Below are 25,566 nucleotides of genomic sequence, written 5' to 3'. Positions count from 1 at the left end.
TGTTTGGCAATAGTGTGCACGTGGCACAGCAACCACTAACTTGGGTTTTTTTTTATTCTTGTTCTACTCAAGTTTTTCTTTAACAGTCATTCTCCATTTTCAAAGTATGGACCTCATCAACAGAGAAAGCTCTTTGCTAAACATTTTCTCTGCAGACCTTTACTTTATATGCTAATTTCCCCTCCCACACAGCATCCCTATGGCAACATAGCTTTACATTAATAATTAACTCACATCAATTCTTTGTACCATAGTGAACTCCCACAAACACAAAAGAAACTGGGGACCCTTCAGCCTTGCCATGGCACCATAATACTAGTGAGGCAGGACCAGAGCCTAGAGTAGGCACGTGTACTAGGGGAGTGCAGGGACTGAGAGCAGAAAGAGAGACTGTGTCACTGCTATATCACACATCACACACACATGCTAGTAGTGGACATCCCTGCTACTAGTGACTCATTAGTTTCATTAAACCTCATGCCCTTTCCAGGCTCTTTGCCTGTTCTTATGTGTTTTTCTTAGACCACAGTCTTTCTTCTTCTCTCTCCCCTCCCCTCCCCCCCCCATTTTTTTTTTAAATTGCTTTAAATTGCAGACTACTTCTAAGGCTTGGGATTTACACACGCATCCCCTCCAAACAAGCATTACCTATTTCCATTTTCTTGCTTTTGCTTTACGTTTTCATTTATTTTATCCTTGTGTGCAGTCATTTTTCTTTCTGGGCCTTCATACCTCCCTTTCCCATACAAACACACCCTCCACACATTCCTCCTCTTACGGTGCCTTTGCTTCATATGTAGCATTTATTCTGTGTTTGCTTGGCATGCAATTCCTAAATGTCCAACCCTGTGAAGCTCCCGTCTTCCCTATACCCTATCTCAATTCTGTAGCTCCCAATTCTTCTGTAGCTTCTCTTACTATTTTCCCCTCCCTGATGAAGTTGGCAAAGCCATGTCTGCTTCATTCCCAGATGCTTTAAAAGCATCTGTGCTCTCTCTCACAACCAAGACTGTGAAAGTTGCTGGGAGGGAGAGAGTGAACATGAGAAGTGGTGTTTGCTCTCTGATTTTCTAGATTTCCCTATGGCCACCAGTAAAGGCATAAACAGTCTGCCACATGTTCTTGATGGCGTGTCACACAGCATGAAGGGTGGGATCCAGCTCCCCACCAGACCAGAGCCACAAATTACACATAACATGGGGCAACATTTCAAATGACTGATCCTTATCTACTGTACTTGATAGAGCTACACAATCACTGACAGCACTACCAAATCCAGTCAGGAAAGCAGAAGTATCACCCTTCTGCACAGTGACAGAAACTGCCTCTCCCTGCAATCAAAGTTATCCTTAGGGCTCATGGGGCAGAAATATTCTTCCACCAAGAAAATTGCACAAACCTCACCCATGGCTTTGCTAGCTAGCTCAATTTCTAAAGGGTACACATAGTTCCTTGCTAGCTTTACTAATTTTTTTTTTTCTTTTTTTGACAATTCAGCCTATTTTATTTCTACTGCCTGCTTAGTTTTTTAAATAGCAAAAACACCAGCTGCTTTGCTTGTAAGCAGAACACCTCTGCTGTTTGCATTCCAACCGCCTGGTCTCATTTAAGTCAAAATTAAAGCAGTTGGTGCTGCCAAACATTACGTTAAGCAAAAGAACTCTCTATCTCCATGAAATTTTAACTCCTACAGGCTTCCTCTGGAAGTCCTGCACAGGCATAGTTAGCATCAACCATCCTTTAATTTAGTAAAGCACCTTTGGTCACAGTAGGTTTAATAAATTGTAAAGAATTCGGCACGGATCTTCAGACCCCTTGGTCTGATAATGAGGGATCACTCAGCCTGGGACAGGAGATCAGAAAACTCAGTATGTTTCTGTGACTGATCCCCTATAGGCTCCAGGCCAGAGCTGGTTCAGCTGCCGCCTGCACTATCAGTATGGAGGGAGCTGCAGAAGCAGTCCTTCTTCAGAGGCTACAGGAACTGGATGCTGCTGGGAGGGAAAACTCCTCCACAGAGTCCCAGTCCTTGGTTGGAGCCAGGCTTATTATGTGTAGGCCAGAAGTGGAAGCCTCGGGTCTTCTGCCCTCAACCCTAAATTAGTGTCATTCCCACAGCTTCCCATACAGATGAATTGCAGAGATTTTTACAGCTGTGCAAGATGGCGAGGAGGCATTCTTTCATATTTGCAATTCGTCACAGGCTCTAAAAGCAGTGCCTGGAAATTGCTTTGAATTTACTTGATCACATTCCACAATTTCTCTGGGAACTTAAATCGATTTGAAGCAGTGCAGAGGAAGAGAGCAGATAACTCATGCCCAAAGCTCTGCACAGGGTCCAAGTACTTATTGCTGAAGACTGTTACTAATGGTTTCTGTGCTGTTAACACGATTAGGTAAATAAAAACTGGACAGGATATTTAGTAAAACATCCTTCAGTGATGTTCAGTGACTATATTACAGCTAATAGGGGACAAATGAAATAAAGGACATACAGCTGTGATTCCAAAGAGATACTAACTGCCTCAGCTTGGTAAGGGTAGACTGAAACTCATTTTAATGCTGTGTGTTTGTACAGAACTAGCCAGCAAACAAGGAAGTGACTAAGATATGACAGAGTGTCCAAGGTTTTTGTTGTTGTTTTAAAAAACAAACCAAAAAACCACCAAACCAAACCCAAAACAACACACAACCTTTTCTTCTCCCTTATGAATTCTTGGCATAGACATAACCACCACATAGTTCTGCCTTCAAATTAAAAAGTGGCAAATTCTAGCAAGGTGATGAGGCCAATCACATAGCAAGATTGATAAGGACTAGACTTTTTTTTTTAACAGTCAATAACAACCCCCATATGTATCTAATTAATATAAAACATAAATATTTTATTGTTATTATTAAAGCTTGGACGGACAGCATTTCTTGTGATATGGGTCTTAGACCAATATTCAGTGTCACAACACCCCTATAAGCATGTTTGGGGTCAGACCATCTAACTATTTGCTCTTTCTTTTGAACTGCTCTTACTGGCCTCTTTTGGAGAAATATGTTTGTGGATATGATCCCACAAAACAGTTCCCAGCCAGCAGCAGCTTTCACTGTTTAACTTCTAATGGCCACAAAATAATACAGGAGGGTCTCCTAGGCAAATTAGCATCTAAATTGTGAATTGAGGACTGATTCTTTGCAGTAACATCTCTGTATGTTTCTCAGATCCAAAATGCCAACAAAAACTCCTGCTTACTTCAGCATATGCAAAGTGTTTTCAAATATTCTCCCAAGATGCTTAATACTCCAGACACTCTTTAGATTTATCATTTGACCTGAGCGCCATGTAGTGTTCCTGAAATTATAATTAGCCTCTAGCCTCAAAATGGGAACTGGAAACGCTTTGATAAATGAATTGTAAAGGCCAGCCAGCTAGTTTCGTTGTGACTTGTGGAAACACATCTGTATCCTGTGCTGACATGCTATTTTATTTTGCTGCAAACCACACAAGTCGGCATCTAGAGAGGACAACACATTAGTCATCACCAGTGTCCTCACACAGCCTCTTTACAACCCTCACTGCCTGAAATTGCAGGCACGCTCCCACCTTTTCCAGGATGTCAGTTTACCTGTTACTAACTGTTGTTGCTCCACTGAGATTACCTGTCAGATTCTAGTCCCTGGATTTACACACAAGCTCTTTTGTCATCTGTGATTGCCAAACCATTCATCAGTAAAAGAAGGGCTCAGTAAGAGACTGAGCAAACCTGGGAACCATCACAAGAAGGTGCAGTCCTGCACAGGTAACATTGTCTGAGAGGCTGAAAGCAGAAGGTTGCTTTGAAACACCACAGCATGTATGTGCAGGACACCCAACTTACACTGTTTGCTTTGTTTTGGATTTTCTTAATATCTTGAATGTTCATAGACTGTCATGACTGATATGGATCTATTTTAAGACAACTCATGTCAGCATGGACAAGTGTCCAGTTCTTGGTGGATGTCTACAGTGGCACATGCTTAGTCCACGACGCAGACAGGGGCATCTCCTCCACAGGAGCAAGGCCTGAAAGTAAGATCTCATACAACCCACATACCTTGATAATCTGCACAACCTTGAAAACAGAGGTAAGACTGAAGTGGGCGATGGATAGGCAGCAGTGGCGGAAGTTGAGGAACTAGGGAAGAAAGGTCTCTAGGGTAAACTTCCTCTCATTTTACCTACATAAAGCACACCAGTGAATCACAGAACTAGCTGTGCTAGATTTATTTTGCTTTAATCAGCTATGGATTAATTAAAACTCATACTATGTCTGTGTGGTAAACACATCTTCTCTTAAAGTAGTAGTAATAAAGGAGCAGGGAATAAGTAAAGCAAAGGGATGGTTGGGAAAGGGAGAACCAAATCCTCTGCCTCTGGCTCAGCACTTTTACCACTGCTTCTTATTTGCCCTATCCCCTGACTTCCACAGTGAAAGGACAAGTGCTGAGGGAGACACCTTGGTCAGCCTCAACTTTACATGAAAAAATACTAGGATGAATGACAGGGTAGTGGAATGGGACACTAAAACAAGTCTACCAGCACCTAAGAAGTAACACAGTGCTGAAAAACAGCCAACATGTGTTTTTAAAAAAAAAAAAAAGTGGCATACCATTCTTATTCCTTTAAGAGGATAATTGGATCAATGAAAAAGAGGAGATCAGGGGGGTGGGCTGTATCTTAACCTTTTTAAGAGCCATAACCCTGTTCCATGCAACTTTCTTAAAACAAACAAGGGAAATATTGTCTTGCTGTAATTAGCATAAGGTGGGTGCGTGAATGTGTGCATAAAATAATGTACTGAGAACCAAATTATTAATGGTTGACTGTCAAAATAGGTATTTGAAAAGAGGTACCATGGGGGTCATCAGCCCTGGGCTTTATTCTATTTAGTATTTTCATTAAGAATCTGGATGATAAAGCAGAGAGCTCACATACAAAATCTACATGTGATGATATGGCAGGGGTGGGAGAAGGGCATCACCAGTCCTTTGGAGACCACGTTTAAAGTTACCTTCGTAAGTGGGAAACAGTCCTAAAGCTAACATGATAAAATCTTATAAGAACAAAAGTAAAACATTGCCTCTCAGCAAGAGGAATACAAAGGCAAAAGCACTGCTCAGAGAAGCCTCCCTCAGAGCGGCTGACATACTGGCTCCCATGTACGCTCCTCCATACAGCCTCCAGCTCTGTCTGCTTCCAGCTCCTCCACATAGACCCAAGTCCCTGCAACAAGGCATGTCCTGCCAGTAAGGGGCCAACACATTCTCTCCAAGCTTCTTTTAACATTCAACATTTAAAAATCCATTATGGATCAGAAATACCGAAACAAATAACAGGCAGCATTGTTTAGGTACCTTCCCACATGATCAGTTAATACCATATCGCCAAATGATTTAAACCAGTCATTTCTTGGGCTAGGCCCAGATTCGGGCATTGAGACTGAAGTTGTTCAGGTGTTAGATCCCACCTGGTGAAGCAAAGACAGTCAACTTTACTCCTTTCTGTCTACAGCCAGGAAAAGAAGAAACACAAACCAAAACTCCTGAACATTTGCTATTCAAGCAGCTGTGGACTCTCAGGGTCTCCTCTGACCAGTCCAGGTCTTTTTTCTGTGGCTACGTATTCAGGTGTGGATGACTCTTAAAAGTATACTTTGTATTCATTCTTAAACAATAAAAAGCCATGTTCCTTAGTCTTGATTCTGTCCCAACACTGGAAATCCCATTTTTTCAGGAAGGGTTAACAGTCTACAGTGCTAAGATTAGGAGGCACCTGTCAGGAATAATTAGAAACAGTGATGCACATTCTCCTGATGATTTGGCAGAAGTTAAACAATTTGATATGCCCCCTCTCTGGGAAACTGAAAAGATCTCCTACAGAAGTCTTTTGCTTGGAAGAGTCTGGGAAGTCCATGATGCAGTTCTATACAAAAGCTACATAATCACAAAGATCATTACACAGACACAGGAGGAAATCCCAAACGGTGAGGGCTTTGCTAGGCTGGGGCAGAGGGTGATGCTCCAGCACCAGCCGAAATTCAGGAGACAACAGTGGAATAAGGTGAAGTCTGGCTGTCCCAGAACAGGCAGCCAGCAGCAGCAGAGAGGTGAGGACTGGCTCCAGCTCCTCTCCACAGAGGCAGGACTGGCCCAGGGAGCTGACAGGCCTGAACATTTTCTGCTACAGGCTCCCTCCCTGCCCTGGTGGCACCAGCAGCAGGGTCCAAGTCACAGGGTGAAGCTGCCGTTACACAAGCGTGCCTGGTGACTCTTCTTGTGAGTGCTCAGCTGGGCACAGCCGCTGTGGCCCGCTCTAACCCGGCAGTCACCAGGCCTGACCAGAGCCTCTGAGCTCTGACACTGACTCGCCATGCTGTGGGACAGTACATGACGAACAGAAAGGAGTATTTTCCCAGCAGCACACATCCAGTCCTAGGCTGACATATCGAGAGGAAAAACCTGCACGAGTGTAAACTGACAGGAGAAGATAAATGACTACTCACAAAGTTAAAATTCAGGATGAATTCCATACTGAAATAGTCAAGCAAAACCAGAGATAATAGGCAGGGCTACATCAGAAGAAGTTCTCTATAGGGATGACTAAATCTCGCTGTCGCATAGTTATCTGCTTACATCAGCAACATCTGATGCTCCTGATCCAGTGTGGTTGTTTGCAGGCTCGAGCCATAGGCAGCAGATGATTCAAAAGCAAGCTCTTCCTTTGTTTAAACTACTACACTTTATAATTAATTGCATTTGATCACACGATCAAAGCCAGACTTTTTGTCACTGAGGAAAACCAATGTAGTTTAGTTATTACATTTCATAGTTTATGCTACTCCAAACTACTGAAACATTTAAAAGCAGACAGCATTTTGCCAGTCTTCAGAGACTCACAGTCCGATTTAACCACACCCTTACAAAGTACGAGTCAAACCAAGCTTTCACAAAATTACAGGCAAACTAGATCTGAATTTCTTTGTCAACTATCCTGTACTCTGCAGAAATCCTGGCAAAAATGCACCCTGCACCACTGCTCAATTCATTGTTCTTTCTTCCATGTAACAGCCACATAAAATTCTTTATTATTCTAGTGAAAACATGTCTTTGAAAGAGTCTTGATTTTGAGGACACTCTTTGTAGTGTTATATTTACTTTAGCAGTGCCTGTTACTTTTACTTGACTTTGTGTAAATGAAGTTAGTTACGTGACAATACTTCCTCTTGGCCAAGGACAGACAGAAGTGTCAACATAAAATCTCCCTTTAGTCCCAGAGAAAGAACTATCTGCCAATTTTGCACCGGGCCAACTGTTGGGACACTGTAGTAAGGGAGAAAAACAAGCAAATTAGGACTGAAGTGAGCTCACAAGAAAAGTATTCTGCCCTGAGGGATGTTTACCTCCTAAATGTGGCTTATACACTCTTCTACAAATACTGCTCAGACTCGGCAAGATAGAGGGGCAATGAGATTTTATGCAGCAACAATGATTTCACTTTTGTGGATACACAAGTCTCCCTCTGTTGTTAAAACACATATTCAAACATATAGCTCATCTGCAGCCATTTATAAACATGTACATGTAACAGAAGGGTATAGAAACCTGAGATTAGCAGCCTCTTCTTTCTTGCACACATTTGTTTTTTTTGTTGTTTTTTTTTTTTTTAACTCATATCCTTTCATATATCTTTTTATTTAGCTTCAAGTGCAGGGACAGTGCAGCTTTGCTAGGAGTGTATGAGAACGTTTGGAAGAATGAGATTTATTTCAGAAGTTGTTATGAAATGTTTCTCTGCTCTTAACTGTCACTGGTTTCAAGTAAATTCTAGTTTTAGAGCTACAATCCATATGGTAAAAATTCATAGTTTTGGTCCAAACATTGAGATATATTTCAGCCCAATTCAGGGAAAAATACATGTGTGCCAGCACATAAAGGAATTGTTAACAGTACAGCAGCTCAAAAAAAAAAAAAAATAACCACAGGTAAAAAGTCCACATTGCAGCCATTTTTAGGATAATTTTTTATGAACAACTTTGTAGCATAGCTCTTCTGAGTTGCTAGGGTGATTGGGGGCAGAGGGGTGTGTGGGGTTCTTTTGTTTTAAGACTCAAATACTCAATGGCCCAAACTCTGCTAGCAAAGTCAACACCACCTTTCCAAGCTGGGACAAAGACTATTACTATAAACACAGATATACTTTTTCATTTCCCCCAAAACACAGGCCAGTGTTTCTTACCTATTTGGTCCTCAGGAATCAGCGACTCAATTGGGGGATCAAGTTCGGAGCTTTGGGACAAATAATTCTTGACTTGGGTCATGAACTGCCGAATTGTTTGCAGCATATCAGTGCTCGAAACATGGCACTCCTTGTTTTCCTGGAGAAAGCTGACATAGTCCTGCACTAAGCATCCAAAGTAAGTGCGTTTGTCCCGGGACATCTCTGCAATTTTCTTAATCATCCTCTTCTCAGGGGTCATGAAGGAACTGAAAACTCCACTGACTTTCCGTAGCTGAGATTTCACAATCTTGGGAAGAACAAACGAACTGTTTCTTTTCTTCTTGGGCTTCAAAGGGGGTGCCATGCTCTCTTGGTCGCTTTCACCCTCAAAATCCTCCAGGCTGCTGTTAGTGTCCCCCTCATAGCCAAACAGCGGCATGCTCCGATCGAAGTCCAGCGAGTCAGACGAGGAGGTGGAAATGCTCATGTCGCTCAGTCTCTGCCTGCCTCCATTCCACGGTATGTGTGACTCAGAGCTGGTAGCTACCGTCTTTTTGGCAGCTGCTGGAGCCAGCTCAGGCAGGGTTTCACCTGGAACACCAGCAGCTTCAGGCACAGACACCGAGCTGCAGCCAGGCTGAATTACCCCTGTGGTCTTTGAGCTACCTTCCACTTCTGAGCAAACAGCCTGCTTCTTCAGCCGAGGAGGCGGAATAGGGGTTGGTTTATTCTGCAGCAAATCCAAGCCTCTCTCTTTCTTATGGTTGACTGTTTCTGGCATGCTCGCCTGCTTTATAGTCCTGGAAAGCTGCGGACTCGTGAGGATGCTATTAATAGAAGGAGGTGGCGGCCGGGGCGGGGGGGAGCGAGGCCTTGCTGTGCCATTCACGTCTTGAGTTCTCGGGCTCTGCCTTTTCAGACTTCCACTGACATCCTGGCTGTGCACTTTTAAGAAGAGGGGATTAATGAAACACAGCGCTCCGTTGGTCTGGCTGCACTCCAGCTCTGAAGGCGTTCTGGTTCGTATAGAATGCACTCCATTTATAAGGCAGAGCTGACGCGAGTCTTTACAGGCACTGTCCACAGGCACAGGCCTACGGGGAGGTGAAGGATCCGGGGGGTTGCTGTTAGCCAGGGAGCTCCAAAAGCCTGAAAATCATCGTTGCATTAATGTAAGAATGCAAAACGGCATGCAGATGGCTTTCAGAACATTCAGTTTAACATCACCAGTTTAAAGTATTAAGAAATTTAGACAAGTTTTTATTAATTCAAGGCGGAAAAAAAAAGAAATCTGAGTGAACCTCTTAAAGCACCACCAGACATAACTGCATGCTACACTCCTGGGGCTGCTCTTATTCACTTATAAATACCATGACCAATGCATAGCTTCAAATCAGCCCACTGAACTAGGCTTTAAAATAAACTGAGAACCAAAGAAAGGAGTGGAGACTGTGACACAGTAATTCTTCTCAACTTGAGACTGAAACAAACATAAATTACTCACTACATCTCACTCAGGAGAGATAAGCCTAGATTCTCAGCCGATATTAATAAGCTCACTCTGTTAAAGACAACAGTCAGGCTGATTTACTTCAGCTGATGGCCACTTATGGTAACGCAACAAAAATTTTGGTTTGGTTTCTTTTGATAGTGAAAAAATGAAACTCCACATGAAAAGACAGCTCACATTTTGCTGTGGTGGGTGGACACAGAATCTTTAGCTACACAGACCAGATGCTCATGTCTCTAAGAGCCCTGGCCTGCAGCCTTGCCTTTGCAATGGTGACACAGTTCGCCTGAGGTTTCAGACATTCAGCAGCACATAAATAGACCAGATGTGCAGTCCCACACCAGCAGTGTGGAAAACCTGTGCTAAACCAGCAAGTTTCAGATGCAGCCTCTGCACTTGTCCCAGCAAAGTGTCAGCATGTTTGTGAAACTGAGTAAAGAGTGAACCCATCAGCTCCCGTAAGTATGAAGACTGAAATCAGATAAGCCCTTGAGGACAATCTGATTTAAATGAGAGGAATACCAAAGGAAAGAGGTTTTAAAATTTGCCAGTTTTGACATGGCCCCTTTTCCTGTAGTGTCAGGATGCCTCTTCTGGGCTGCCGAGCAATGACACCCAGGCCCAGCTGCATGAATGCCAAGCACTGTGTAACAGGGTCCATGCCCAACAGCTGTGTCTTGCCTATGGGGCAGAATACAGAAAATGGCCCGTGGTGACAGGCCACTGCCATAGAACATATGTAGGCAGAGACATATTTCTCTACATAGTCATGTGCTGGTTTTTTCCACCTCCATGACTTCACATCCTGCCTGCAGATCTCTCAGCAGACTGGCCAGTGCACCTGGCACGTGGGCTGTTGCAAACACACATGATGTAAGCACCACTGCAGGTGAAACAAGAGAGACACAGAGGGAATCTTATGTTCAGCACGTGAAACCTTACAGGTTGGCAACAGCCTTGAAACCTTCACCACCAGTTCTGCCTGATGTGGTTTGCTGGGCTACATGCTGTTAACCTGTCTTGTGTAGTTCTCCCTCTGAGTCTACAGCATAACAGAGCTCCGACAGCAGCTATAACCCTCTGCACTAGGGTGCTTTATGCCTATGTATTGCTTAAGGAAAGCTCACACTTAAGAGGAAGGGCCCCTGGGAGTTTCTAGGCATCTCATGGGTCCACAGCATTGAAGTGCTGACTTACTGGTGTGCTCTTTTGCACATGCACAGCTAAAACTCCATCAAAATCTCAACTTTGTTGTCTGTTTTTTGCTCACAGAAACTGTGGTCATAACTTGGTGTGTAGGAGGTAATTGATCCCAAATACACCAGGTTAGACACTGATACATCAGTCTCCTCCTCAGCTTTCAAATGTATTAGCTTAAAGAAACACACACAGTGTAGACAGACTGTCCAAGAGCAAGACTAACTCTGCAGCAAGTAGGCCATGGCACCTTCAGGTACTGTGGACAAAGACAGTGTAGCCAGTCTGGAGAGCTTGCTCAACAGCACCATTATCATCTCCTATACAGTAACTCGCCTAAAGTTACTTTAAGGCTTCCATGTGGCACTGGGAGACTGTCTCTTCACTACACTGTATCCCAGACTGACCTTTTCTTCCCCCCACCCCGTCCCCAAACACGCACCTAATCGATTCCCATGAAAATCCATACTTTCACCTAAGCTTGTAATAAGCAGTGTATAAATAATTTGCCTCCTCTCTAAAACAAATTTCTTAATTGCATTGCCACTGCACCAAAACAAACTGCAAAACAGTGCAATACTTCCCTGTGTAGGGCTTTGCTGCAAAGTCCCACTAAATAGTTCTAGAAAGCCTCACACTAACATTCCGCTTTAGTGAGGATCCACTTCTAAAGCAAAGATGATTCAAAAAATCTACTGGGACAAAGACCGCTGACAGTCAACCCTCCCTTCCTGCAAAAGGAAATGAGGCCATTCAGCACTTTGCTGGAGTTGCTCAACGATTCATCTGGGTGGAGCCCATGTTTGAAATCCCGCCAGGCTTTGCATCTCCTGCAAGCTGAAGGTACATTTTACAAGGAGCCGGTATTTGGTTGTAGCAATCAAGCGATGCAAGCATTGCCTTTTTAATTTTATTATTATTTTTTAAATTTCAAATGAACACACATGGATACATTCTGCAGATCCTACCTATACTCTCCTTTTATTAATATGCTACTGCATTTAGTCACTGATCTCAAAATCACCAGTCTAAGATGTCAATCTGAAGTTTTATTAACAATGAACCTCAGTTCCTACATTCTCCTGGCAGCTCCACATGTTACCAAGCTAGTGCCTGCTATGTGAGCTTGCAGCCAACATCAGCCCTTAGAGGAGAAGCTTCATCAAACCTCTGCCTGGGGATTGTAAGACTTGCTTTGCCTGAGGGCTGCCCAGAGAGGAGAGAGGAGAAGGAAGGAAGGAAACAGCACTAACAAAAATATCACAGAAGGCACAGAAGGAAGGAAGAGCATCAAGGTCACTGTTTGGCAAGTACAAGGTTTGGCCTTCCCAGTAAAAAAAGCTGCTTTTCTAAATAAAATATGTATCATCATTGACCAATATGAACTGCTTACTGATACAGACTTTTTCGTCAAGCTTACAGCAGTGCTACAGGGAATGACATCTATATAGAGAACTACTTACTCAGTCCAAGCTGAGCAATCTCTTCAAGTTCAGCTTCTGTCTTTGCTGCAGCAATAGCATGAGGCAGCTTCAGGGTGAAAGGAAGGACATCCCTGTTGTCGAAGAGAAACAATTATGGTTTTCACAAGAATATTCATAGTTTTAAAAGCACTTGTTTTGAGCACTGGCAGTGGTTGAGCTCTGAATCTTACTTTCTTCTTCAGCTGTGGCAGGTAGCAATAGCCTTTAACACACAACACACAGTGAAAACATTACCAAACCCAGGGCTCCTTTACGCTGGAAAGTGGTGTGAAGTGCAAATGACAGTCAAGTCCCCAGGATTCTTTCAGTTGATTTCCACAGAGCTATCCAATATTTTCTCCCATTATAGCAGAAGCTTTTACACCTGGTCTTTTACAAGCATACCAGTGAGATGCAAAATTGTTATCTGCGCTTAACACTTCAACAAAGCATTTTAGAAAACAATCTATTTTCTGAATGCGCTGTTGATTGCTCTCAAAGTTGAATGGCACTCCTTGGAATAAAAATTTAAATGGGCAGCTACCATAAAAATTTCTAAGCTAGGATGTTTTGGTATTACTCTGTCCTAGGCTGAAAATGCACTTAATTTAAGAAAGTCTATAATTTTTTCTCATACATGGTTTCTCTTCCCTGCATACTAGAAGTTCAATGGGTGTTTACAAAGAGAGATGTATGAATGCATGAACTACAGCATAAATCAAATCCAGTGCACAAAACTTAGAGATTTTAAGGGACAAAACTACTTAACTATATGTACATTGTATGAGTACTGCCATCAACCAATACTATACCTTTTGCCTGCCCAGTTGGTACAGATACACCCTCAAACAACAGTGCATGCTAAAGTGGAAAATCTGTAGTTGAAGTACCTATGTAATTCAGAGTAAATGAGAACAAATGGAGCACAGGAATCCTACATACAACTGGTGTCAGCGTGATTTTTTTTAAGATTGAACACGCCAACCATCTGTTGTAGCACAGATAGTGGATTTTTATAATATAAATATTACCTATGCTGTATGTTAACTTGTTGAAAAAACAGGATCTCAGAACACCGGTCAAATTCAAATCAAGCATATGCACGAGACTGATACACTAGCTAAAAAGCATTTGAAAAGTAATTTTCAACATGGTACCACAGATAATCTAGAGTCTAGAACATCGTAATGGACTCAATACAAAAACAGGTAATGCTTGACATCTCATACAAACTGAATGGGTATCTATTGTAAGAAATTCCCTGTGGTTTTGGGAAATCCTCCTAATGGCACACTCTCTTTCTCTAGATAGCTACCCATCTGCTTCTTTATACATTTTCCTCTTGTACCTCCAGCAATACTAGCCTGAAGAGAACAAGGATGCCTAGTAGATGCTGTCACTTAAGAAACATTAGGCAAACAGAAACACTTAGGATGTTTCTCCACTGAATGGGGAAATAAGCATCCACTTCCTAAAGCATACCCACAATTAAAGCGTGAGCTTCATGTACTGAAATTTCTGGACAGGTTTGCAGCCGAAGTTGCATTTATTACAGGTATCTGTGGATGGGTTTGGAGTTAAAGTTGTGTTTAAGAAGATGCTTTAATACAATGTCTAAGTTATGATTGCCACTTTTTTCACTTCCTTCCCCTTCCCCAAAGGGCAACAAGAAAATGAACAGAAAAATAAAGAGATGAAGAGCCTGGTTAAACAGTTTTGTATGTGATTCCTGAATGGGAGGCCTGACTGCATCAGGATACTAAATTCACACTTAGCTAACTGAAATACCATTAAGAAAATTAAAGCCACTTTGCACAGAGAGACTCTCAAGTTATGAGACTCATTAGCACGGCAACAAGCTACTGTGCATTTGTGAGCTTAGTTTTAGCAAATGCAAAGCAGCTTGGGAGCCTTCAGTGAAAAAAAAAGGATAAACTAATGCAAAGAAATGTGTATTTGCTGCATGGTCCCTGTAGGCACTTATGAGGGAATTTACCAGAGCCTGGCTAGTGTGTGGAACTAAAAGGGTGACAAGATAAGGAATCTGTCATCATTAAACTGCTTTTAAATGCAGTTTCAGCTCATTTCTCATCTGAGTGCTGACCAATTACTTATGTGGTATAAATGCTTCTTTCATCACATTATCGCACAGCTTGGCAAAATCGAGGCCTGCAACAAAGAGGGTCTAGATGTTTTTCCACCACAAAAACTATAAGCACAGCAACCTAAGTGCATCTCTAGTGAGCATTCCCCACACCAGAATTCACCACTGTGGGCTCTAATTGGCAACCTCGTTGTAGTAAAAGGACCAGAACCGTAATAGTTGCCTCTCCCCTCTTATTTCAGAAAATGTGCAGATGTGCAGCTTCGCCATATTCTGTCTGTGGATAAATGTAAGGCTTGAGCATCAGTCTGCAAGTTTGCACCAATAAACTAAAGTCAAATTGAAAACCACTTAAAAGATAAAAAACACCAGCTATTTTTTTCACTGCATACTACATGGAAAACAAATTGGGCAACCATAAACTGGAAAGCTAATGAGGCTATTTTAATTGTTCACAATTTATATTCACATCTCTCAGTTGTCATATTCTACAGTGTGATCTGGCTTTTTCCCATTATACTCCAAAATGCTTTTTACTAGCAATTTCAAGAAATGGACATTGCAAGATAGTTTATGGTGCTTATTAAATGAGTTACAGAGCAGTTAAAAAAGCATTACAAGATATCAGCTAAAGTAAAGTTCAACTTGGCAACACCTCACAGCTGGGTAGGTAACATAACACCAGCCTTCCAATAATCAGTACCAAATAAGACAGACTTGCTCATCTCTTATTTCTCTCATTACCTTCTAAGACTACCTAGGAATATTTGTAGGTTGGCAACATAAATATCATGCTGAACCAAGTTCTTGAGACTCTTTTTTTCATGACAGTCAGCAAATGTGACTCAGAATTTAACACCATCTTACCTGCTAATACAGTAGAAAGCAATGAGCCTGAATAAATCAGCAAAACTTATTCCAGACCCCTCCAATGAAAAGGCTGCAAAGAAAGTTACAAAAGGGAAAGAATCACACATCTATCTACTGTTTCTTAGGAAAGCTCAGATTTTTGAAGAAAATTAATAAGCTTGCACCATCAAACTAGATACTGTTTGGCTAAGACAAAACAACTGTGTGGAGGTGTACATGTCTCTGCTAAAAGTGTTTTCAAGCATATACTGATAATCTTGGTGGTGGGTTTGTTTTTGTATTCCAAACATACAGTGTAATTCCCGGGGAACAGATCAAGCATAATTAGAATTGCACAACATTTTGCTAATAGACAATAATCAATAACAGAGGCTTTGTTTGTGCAGTATACTAGTATACCTGATTTTAAATATTATGTTTCCTCCTCTTATATTCCATTCTACTCACTTGTCTTCTCCCTAGATGTGTTAGCACCTAGTGGGAGATCATATATTTTCATTCACTTCAAAAAAACCATTTAACATGAAAACACTTTTAAAAAACCTCAGACAATTCTGCATTGTGCCACTGCCTTGCACAATGGGGGAGGAAGGCAGGCACAAGCAATGCCTTTCATTTTTTCTCCGTTCCATACCATTGCTTCTTACTGAGATAAATACTTGTTCACAATAATAATGACATAGAAATGATTGCTGCTTGGCTTACATTAAGCCCTCTCTGATTCCAGTGGCAAATCTCACCTAATGATCAAGCAGAAGCAGCTCAAAGTGAAACAATCTACATCTTTTGCCTGTGGACATGACTGAGACCAGAAGAGAAGGAAGAGTATTTATGAAATGTAGCATGACAGGTTCCTGAAGCACATGAACACTGGTCTCTTGCAGCCTGGGACAACTCCTACAAAGGAGTGACCATGAAGTCTGTGATTGTTTCAGCCCAGCCCTGAGGGGGTGAATTTCCAGCTGGTGTGGTACACACACTGTTGATGTTTCACCTATGAAGGAACGCTTTTGAAAGTCATCTCCCAAGGAGAGCACTTCCACCGCTACAGATGTTCCAGACATCTGTGCTGAAACAAGGCAGACTCCTGGGTTTGGTGGGGAAAGCCAAAAGCCATGCTTTTGATACCTCAGCAACACCGCTCGGTGAGTAGCAAAGGTGTAATTTTATCCATACCAAGGTTCCAGTTCTACTGACTATAAAGTCTGCCCATGAACGAGAGGAAAAACTTAAGTCAGATACTGATCTTTCATCCAATCTTTACATTGAAGGACAGGTCAACCTGGTCATTTATGTGTCTGGAAAATGAGATTTCTTTAAGAGAGATGCTAACAATGCAGACAGTAAGCATGCAGGTGATCTGGGGGCCGACTAAGAGGAGTGTTCAGATCCCTGACTACAATTAAAACCACAGCTATGACTGGTGAGTAAAAACATCAGTAGATACTTCCCCCTTGTGGTAAAATTTTATTCATGAAAGACAATATTTTATTTTTCCAGATGTGAGGAATTCAGTAGTGTAACAAACCTACAAACACAGTCTTAGATCACACTTGGATCAACTATCACCGATAGCTTTCTCTTCTCTTTGCCATGCCTTGTTTATAACTGGAACCCAACCAAAATTATCTCAGTTTACTAACTAACAGAAATAGCAGTTAACTACAGACCCTCTGCTTCAGGGAAGTTTAACTGAAATTGTTGCCTATTTTCTCCAGTTTTCACTTTCTTGTTGAAATGAACCATTTGTTCCACTTGCAGTTTCTGTACCACACACACTCACCAGTTGTAGCTTCCTTTTTCATTCCTGTACTTCAAACATATTTTTCACACCCTCTAAAGAGAGTGCAGTATTGTTTTGAAACTGACTGGAACTCTAACATTTGCTCATTTCTTTTAGAAAACAGGGAACAAATATAGTTGGAATTAGAAAAATCATTGATCTCGCATCAGAAACAGTTCCAGAGGGTTAAAATCCATCTAGTTATTACATTAAAAAAAAAAACCAACAAACACCACACCAAATTTGTAGTCAGAGAGCGCTCAAGACAGAGTTGCATCCAAGAACAGTCCCCTGAGCACAAGAAAATGCAAGGACTTTTCACTGGTGGCAGATAGGGTTATAGACTGTGTTTCTACAGAAGAGGATAGCTACCCATAATGCTCAATGAATCCTGGATTCAGCAAGGTACATAAAACAAGTATTCCAGCACAGACTTAAGCATTTGTGTATATCTTCTCTTCCCCAGGATATGCCTGACTCACTGGCAGAGCCCTCCTCAAAGAGCACTTGGGCAGCCTGTGACACTTATGTGCATGACTTTGGGTATCTTCTGCTGTGGGTTTCACCAAAGCAGAGTGCTCCTGGCTCATACAGGGTGACAAATAACTGAAAAGTATGTAACTCACAACTTACTGTATGTGCTTTCCTTTATTGCAAATTCTTTCAGGCAGGACCCACAGTCACTGGGCAGACGCAGAGAGATGACTTTCTTTTGTAATCTTGCAGATTTCCTAACCAGAAATATCTGTTGTGAAGAAGGCAAAAGGACATGGTTTTAGCTTCAGAGATGCCTCAATAGAGACAAATTATAGACAAAAGGAACCAGAAAAACGTAATGATCTCTGATCTATATAAAACATCTCAGAATTTTATTCTGTTATTACTGTATCAGGTCCAACAGCTTGGTGTAAAATGGGAGCAGAAGAGTTAAAAAAGCATCTCATCCTTGTATAACACAGACACAACACCAAGTCCATTACGCTCTCCACGGCAAATCCCAAGCCTTGAGTCAAGCAGCAGAGTCTGGAGGAGAAAGGGACACTGATGGTGGCATGCTCCTGTGTCCCACTAGCCCATTTATGAAATCCAGCCCATTTATGCAATCCTCCTGCACCAGGATGGAGGCAGAATTATAAACATGCTATCAGCCTCATCAAGCACACAGGGCCTGATTCCCATCCCAGCAAATTTAACATAGGCACTAGTGAAGTATAAAATGCTGACATTTCCCATTTATCTATTGCTTTCTCGTTATGGGGGAAATATATCTGTTACATGCAACCCTGGTTAGCAAGGTCCAGCTTTGGAGCTTTAATTGCAGCAGTCCAGTTCTCAGCACCAGAGGACCCCAAACTAGTCCTCCAACGTGTCAGCCCAGGTAATGGGTCACACTCCAACTGCTCCAACTGCCAAGCACTCAGGAAGCCCTCACTTGGATTATCCAAAGAACAGAAGAAACAGGGGCAGGATGTTGGTTGTTTCTTCAGTTTGATTGTTGGTGTTGTTTTGGGGTTTTTTTAAACACTTGCATCAAATAAATTGAAATGTAATTTCTTACCCCAGGAGGCTGGGCCTGCAGAATTTCCATGGCTTCAGCATCATTCAGACCAAGCTGCAGCCACACAGGGTGAGTATGGAGGAGCTTGTCCAATATGCTTAGCTTGTTAGATAGGCTGTCATATCCAGAGTCCCGGGGGCAGCTTTTTACATCGTTTTTCTCAGGAGAGACATTATCCATGTCCTTTACTAGACTGTGAAAGAATTTTAAAATATTAAATTAGATATGCTAACCTACTATAAACAATTGCTCAGTTCAGCAAACAGACTTATCACAAAACTAATGGCACTGCTGGCACCCTGGACTGGTATTTCTCCTACTGAGAACTCATATCATCAGTATACACAAAAATTCTCTTATCCATAAGATTTCTTTCTTTCACTTGTCCTCAATTTAACAGCTAGCTTTAACATAAGCCTGTTGAAATTCAGCAGTCGATTCAGATGCAGGTGTATATGCATACGCAATTGAGTGAACATTTCACCTCCTTTCTTTGTTATGTTCACATTTGGAAACACTTTTCTTCAAAGGTATTTATGCAATTCAGCTATTTTTATTCCCAGATAGACTGCAAAAGCTGAAACACACAGAAATCTTCCTCTGTCCTGCCTGCCAGAATAGACTGTTCAATACTCTGACAATGGAGCAACTCATTGTGTGTTGGTGATCACTGCACCAACCACAAGCAGTTTCTCTGTTTGCTTGTAGGGATTTTTTTCCACAACAGAAGCCCACAAACTAGCATCACTTCATCTTATCCCCAGATTACTATCTCTGCTCCACTAGTCATGTCATTTTTGCAGCTGCATATCCATCTCTGTTCCCCTTGCTAATGAGTGGACAGAGACCTCAGTCAGTAGAAAAGAAAAAAGGAGACAGAAAAAGAAAAAAAAAAAAATTAAATCCAGCAAATAACCCTCCCTAAGGCACAGCTCTGTTAAGAAATCGTCCTAAGTGGTAGTAATATTTTATGGTCCATGCTCTAAATTCTCTAAATATCTAAATTTTTGCCATCTGGCCATAAAAGGTCCTTACTTCATATTTTAGTATCCGAAGGATCAGAAGCAAGTAAGGAATTGTAAATTTATGCTCCTAATTCCTTTGGCTCTGGATTGACTCCTATGTGAGGAATAAAGGCTAAGCTAAGTGTGAATGTGGCAAGATTAACGTTTTTTTGGGGCAGGACAGCTCAAGTTACTGCTAAATTCAGTAATGAAGTACAGTTCTTTGAGGATACAGATACTTATTATGCATTAAAAATCCAAATAAACGGAATACTTTGAGAACTCCTTTTGTTATGTAAAGCTTTGGCATCATTCATATGGTACAGAACACCTAGTATAACTGCATCTGTGTTGCTGGTTCAAATTCCTCGTTTTTGAGTTAGTAATTCATCCTGTGATACTTCCAGTGTTACAAATCACTACAGAACAGTTATTCTGGTAACAACTTCCTGATGACAATATTTGAGCATAGACAAAAAACCCCTGCAAACTCAAGATCTAACTCGCTAAAATGTCAGACACAGAGGTTGCATTCTCCTTACAGACCTTTTCCGATGGCAGAAGAGGCTCTGAGCGGCAGAGGGCAACACAGCTGCATTTCCCCACTACAAACCACCTCACAGCTCCTCTGAACTTGTGTTTTGGACAGGCAATAAGCATCATTAACAGCATTTACCACCTTTATTATGCTAATCAGCTACTGTATCCAGAGCATGTGGGTAGAGACTTCACAAGCACAGGAGCACTGAATACTTAAAAAAACAAAAATCCACCCCCAAAGAACCCCAACCAACACAAACCAAAACCCACCAAACAACAAAAACCCCCAAACAACCGATCTGCTTTTTTTCTAGCTTTGGTCAGCAATTTGCAGCATCACTGGACAGTGCTAGGAAAGAAAGTAAATGGAGTAGAGAACTTTCACTACATGATCAGATAGGAAAGGCACAGACATTCAAACTTTTCATTACCTAGATCAATTATCACTACCAGATCACCTGTGTGCCTCTCCACTCCTTTTTGTCGTTCTCCTCTGTTTGCTTATTTATGATGCCTTTTAGATTTGCAAGACATCTAAAATGCCGCTGATATTCCCTCCCTTAGCGTCAAAAGCTGTTAGCCAATATGCCTTCGAGGGGCACAAAATACACAGAAACGTGTTGTGTGCAGAAGGGAAGTTGCATTTACATCACTTATGACAGGGCTCTGAAACTGCCACAATAGGAATCCTGGGTTCCCCTTTCAACGACGGTCCCAGCAGAACCCAGTGTTGTAATGTATGAATTCCCACAAAAGTCAAATCATGAATTGCAAAAGTGTTTTCATGTGCTGCACCTCCAGTAAATATTGCTCGAAACTTTCCATTCACCTTCGGAGACAGTTAGCAATGTTACAAACCAAAGAGCTATTGCAAAGCACAAGTTATATACTGACACTGGCTGTGGGCTTAACTAGACATCACTTATTTCCATTCCGTGGTGAAGAGGTGGAAACTAAACATGTTGCAGAGGGAACATGTCCAAGAGAGAAAAATTTTTTGCCTACAAAAGAAAGTTATATCACATGCAAAATAAGCTGCATGACTGATATTAGCTATAAGGCCTTGCACTGCTTGCTTCCTTGAAACAACCTAAAGCTGTTAAGAGTTTGCATGAGTATGTAGGGTCACAGTGTTCCTCTTCAGCATGCCTGGCTTAATGCTGTCAAACACACCCAAACTGTTATAAATCGGAAGACTGATTTGAGTAGGGAGCTATTGGGTTTTTGGAATCTTCAGGTACTTACATGCACAATCCCTCCCACATGCTGAGATCTGAGGAATGCAACATGTGAGCCCACATCTTACTGACCTCGATACACGGGGACCTCCTTGCTGCAGCTGCTTCTGTCCCCTCAAGAAATAAGCTAAAGATTATGAGTATCTGATCATGATGTGACTTTGTGCCACTCAAACACTACCAGTTCAAATGACCCCAATGCACCTCAGCTAGAGGACTACTGCAATCCGCAGGAAGGTAAACTAGGAACAAACAACACTTAAAAATTATTTCCTATCCAAGTAAGAAAGAAAGAAAGGCAGAGAGAAAGATCAGGCCTGGTGAACTCTGGCAAGGGCATAACTTGGAAAAACCACATCTGGCAAACCACATACAACCTACAAGAAACCACTTCCCAAGGTGCAGGAGGTAAACGCAGTCAAAAATCCATTGGTCTGTTTTGACAGCCTATTTGCAATGGTCTAGCACTACCGAGCATCACAGTCTGAGTTTGTTTTTTATCCTTAAAATTATTTTAATTAATGACCCGAGTACTAAACTCTGACACATAGGAATTCTTGAAATTTGTCACATCTTAGACTGTAAAATTATTTGGGACTGGGATGCTGTATTGGGTCTGGCTGAACTGGAATCGGTTTTCCCCTATAGCAGCCCTCACGGTGCTGTGGTTTATGCTGGGAGCTGCAGGGTGTTGATAGCACCCTGGTGTTGTGGCTGCTGCTGAGCAGTGCTTACACAGCACCAAGGCTCTTTCTGATATTTTCCCCAGTGGGACGGGGTGGGCAAGATCTTGGGAGGGGACACAGCCAGGACAGCTGACCCAAACCGACCAAAGGGATATTCCATACCATATGACGTCTGCTCAGTATAAAGCTGGGAGAAAGGAGGAAGGGGGTGGGGTCACCCTTGGTCCTCCGAGGCAACTACTACGCGTATTGGAGCCCTGCTTCCTGAGAAGGCCCGACATCGCCTCTTCATGGGAAGTAGAGAATAAATCTGTTTGCTTTTGCTTCCGCGCGCGGACTTTTGCTTTGCTTTGCTTATATTAAAACTGCTTTTGTTTCACCCACAAGGGTTAGTTTATCTTCTTTCCCCTCTTTACCCTGTTGAGAAAACAAAGGGAAGGGGGGGGGGGGAAGTGATAGAGCGACTTGGTGGATACCTGGCATTTAGCCAGAGTCAAACCATCACAGTCTATTCTGGCGCCCAACGTGGGGCACGACAACGGCAGTTTTATATTAAATGTGCTGTAGTTATAGTAGTTATTAAGCAACAAGCTCTTGTGCTGGTCACGGGCTTGTTTATTGCGCTGCTTATCTTTATTTTGTTAAGCTCGGGAACATGCTGCAAGGAATCGGGAACATCATGAGCGGTTTTATTTTGCAGGCTCCCGAGGTACTTAGTCATCCTTATGTTAGTTCATTGATACTCTTTATTAATGCTGTTCGCTTGTTGTGGGTTGTGTGGAGCTCGGTATGCTCTTGGTGTAAGAGAACGCAAATTTTGAGTGAATCGGTGCCAAAATGTGCTCTGAGGCGGCCTGTTCCTGGGTGGCAGGGAGAGTGGAAGGAGTTGGGCAGATTCCTAGGACGGTTATCACCTCCTGTAGCCTGGGATCTCACCCCTGAACAGGCAAGCAACCCCACAAAATTGACACATCACCTGATAGAGGGGTGCCTTGCCTATCCCAATGAGAATCAGCAACTTCTAGCACTTTACTGGGGCCTGGCCTGTGCTTACCGAGCTGCAGTTCAGCACTCTCAAAGGGCTGTGGTTGACATGGGAACTCAAACAATAACAACAACAGAGATTGCCCCAGTAGTAAAAAAGAAACAATGGACAAGGAGAACAACAGGCCCATACCCTCGATTAATAAGGGAGGAGAAAGAGGAGGAAGAAGCTGGTCCTTCAGCAAAGGTATCAGAAGAGGGAATAACAGAACTGAAACAGGAGGCAGAAACTACCCGGTCCCTGACGTCATCAGAACTGCGAGATCTGCGGAAAGACTACTGCCGCCAGCCGGGTGAGCGGATCGCTGCCTGGCTGCTGCGATGCTGGGATAATGGGGCAGATGCTCAACAGCTAGAAGGTAAGGAAGCCCAACAGCTGGGTTCCCTTGCTAGAAATCGAGGAATTGAAAGGGGAATTGGAAAGGAGACAGCAATTTGCAGTCTGTGGAGACGGCTCCTTTCAAGTGTTAAAGCAAGGTATCCTTTTAAGGAAGATCTTATGGACCACACCCCAGGGAAGTGGGCTACTGCAGATGAAGGTGTCCAGTACCTGAGAGAATTAGCAGTGATGGAAGTCATCTATGGTGATCCAGATAATGATGAAGCCCCTAAAAATCCAGAGGATGTCCCATGCACACGGGCCATGTGGAGGAAGGTGATTAAAGGTGCGCCATCCTCGTATTCTGCCGGCTTGGCCGCAATGTACTACCCAGAAATGGATGCAGGAGAAGGACTAAGATGTACGCCAACTGTGGAGGCAGCCTCTTCCTGGCTTCAGAACTTTGAAGAGAGTCTTGGTACCTCCTCATCTCTACGGGCGAGTGCCCTGGATGTTAGGAGCTCCCCAAGAAATCATTTCTCTTCTGTTCCAGTCAGGGGGAAAGGAAAGCCAAGGCGCATGACACGTGGCGAACTCTGGTTCTTCCTGCGCGACCAGGGGGAGGACATGAGGAAGTGGGATGGTCAACCCACCTTTAAGTTGGAAGCACGTGTACATGAATTGCGAGGAAAGACCCCTGCCAACAAGAAGACATCTAAGAAGGTTGCTAATGTAGCTGGTGTAAAACCACAAGGAAGTAACCAGCGATCTCCCAGATACAGAAAGACTGAGATCACCTCCCTTGATCCTGAAGAAGGAACCTCCGGCCTGGCACGGCAAGAGTCAGACAGTGAGTACTCCGACCAAGAACAGGAATAGAGGGCCCCTGCCTCCAGCCAGGAGGAGGAAAGGGATGATCGGGTGTATTGGACAGTGTGGATTCGATGGCCTGGCACATCAAATCCACAGAAGTACCAGGCTTTAATTGACACCGGGGCACAATGTACACTAATGCCGTCAAGTTATAGAGGGGCAGAACCTATCTGGATCTCAGGAGTGACAGGGGGCTGTCAAGAACTATCAGTATTGGAGGCCGAGGTTAGCTTGACTGGGGACAAGTGGGAAAAACATCCCATTGTAACTGGCCCAGAAGCCCCTTGCATCTTGGGCATTGACTATCTCAAGAGGGGATACTTCAAAGACCCAAAAGGATACCGATGGGCTTTTGGTGTGGCCAGTGTGAATACAGAAAAGGTAAAACAGTTGTCTAATCTGCCTGGCCTCTCAGAAGATCCTTTTGTGGTGGGACTGTTGCAAGTTGAAGAACAACAGGTGCCAATTGCTATGAGGACCGTGCACCGACGGCAGTATCGTACAAACCGAGACTCTCTGGCTCCCATCCAAGAATTGATTCGTCAACTGGAGAACCAAGGTGTCATCAGTAAGACACATTCGCCTTTTAATAGCCCAATATGGCCAGTGCGAAAGTCTGACGGAGGGTGGAGGTTAACAGTAGACTATCGTGGCCTGAATGAAGTGACGCCACCACTGAGTGCTGCTGTACCAGATATGTTAGAGCTCCAGTATGAACTGGAGTCAAAGGCAGCCAAGTGGTACGCCACAATTGACATTGCCAATGCATTCTTTTCAATTCCTTTGGCAGAAGAGTGCAGGCCACAGTTTGCTTTCACGTGGAGGGGTGTCCAGTATACCTGGAATCGACTGCCCCAGGGGTGGAAGCACAGCCCCACTATTTGTCATGGACTAATTCAAACTACACTGGAAAAGGGTGATGCCCCTGAACATCTACAATACATTGATGACATCATTGTGTGGGGCAATGAGGCAGAAGAAGTGTTCAAGAAAGGACAAAGAGTAATTGAGATTCTTCTGAGAGCTGGGTTTGCCATAAAGAAAAGCAAGGTCAAGGGACCAGCACGAGAAATTCAGTTCTTGGGAATAAAATGGCAAGATGGACGCCGTCATGTGCCATTGGATGTTG

The 25,566-nt window shown here is 42.9% G+C and overlaps 1 protein-coding gene across 7 annotated transcripts in view; it reads right to left on the bottom strand.

The window, feature by feature from the left end:
* The window catches only part of LOC141956371 (sodium/potassium/calcium exchanger 3-like), a 285,876-nt gene that overhangs the window by 10,338 nt on the left and 249,972 nt on the right, over nt 1-25,566 (bottom strand). For all 7 annotated transcript variants that reach the window (XM_074896962.1, XM_074897054.1, XM_074897140.1 and 4 more), the window contains 5 exons: nt 18,734-18,926; nt 17,809-17,920; nt 15,390-15,462; nt 12,419-12,510; nt 8,267-9,397 (listed from right to left, as the gene is read on the bottom strand). In XM_074896962.1, the coding sequence (XP_074753063.1) occupies nt 8,267-9,397; nt 12,419-12,510; nt 15,390-15,462; nt 17,809-17,920; nt 18,734-18,926 (1,601 nt within the window). The remainder of the gene's footprint in view (nt 1-8,266; nt 9,398-12,418; nt 12,511-15,389; nt 15,463-17,808; nt 17,921-18,733; nt 18,927-25,566) is intronic.

This window comes from Athene noctua, chromosome 1 (genome assembly GCF_965140245.1).
Source record: "Athene noctua chromosome 1, bAthNoc1.hap1.1, whole genome shotgun sequence".
Taxonomy (NCBI): domain Eukaryota; kingdom Metazoa; phylum Chordata; class Aves; order Strigiformes; family Strigidae; genus Athene; species Athene noctua.
The sequence above is the reverse complement of the archived record's forward strand: the minus strand, read 5'-3'. Positions and strand labels throughout refer to the sequence as shown.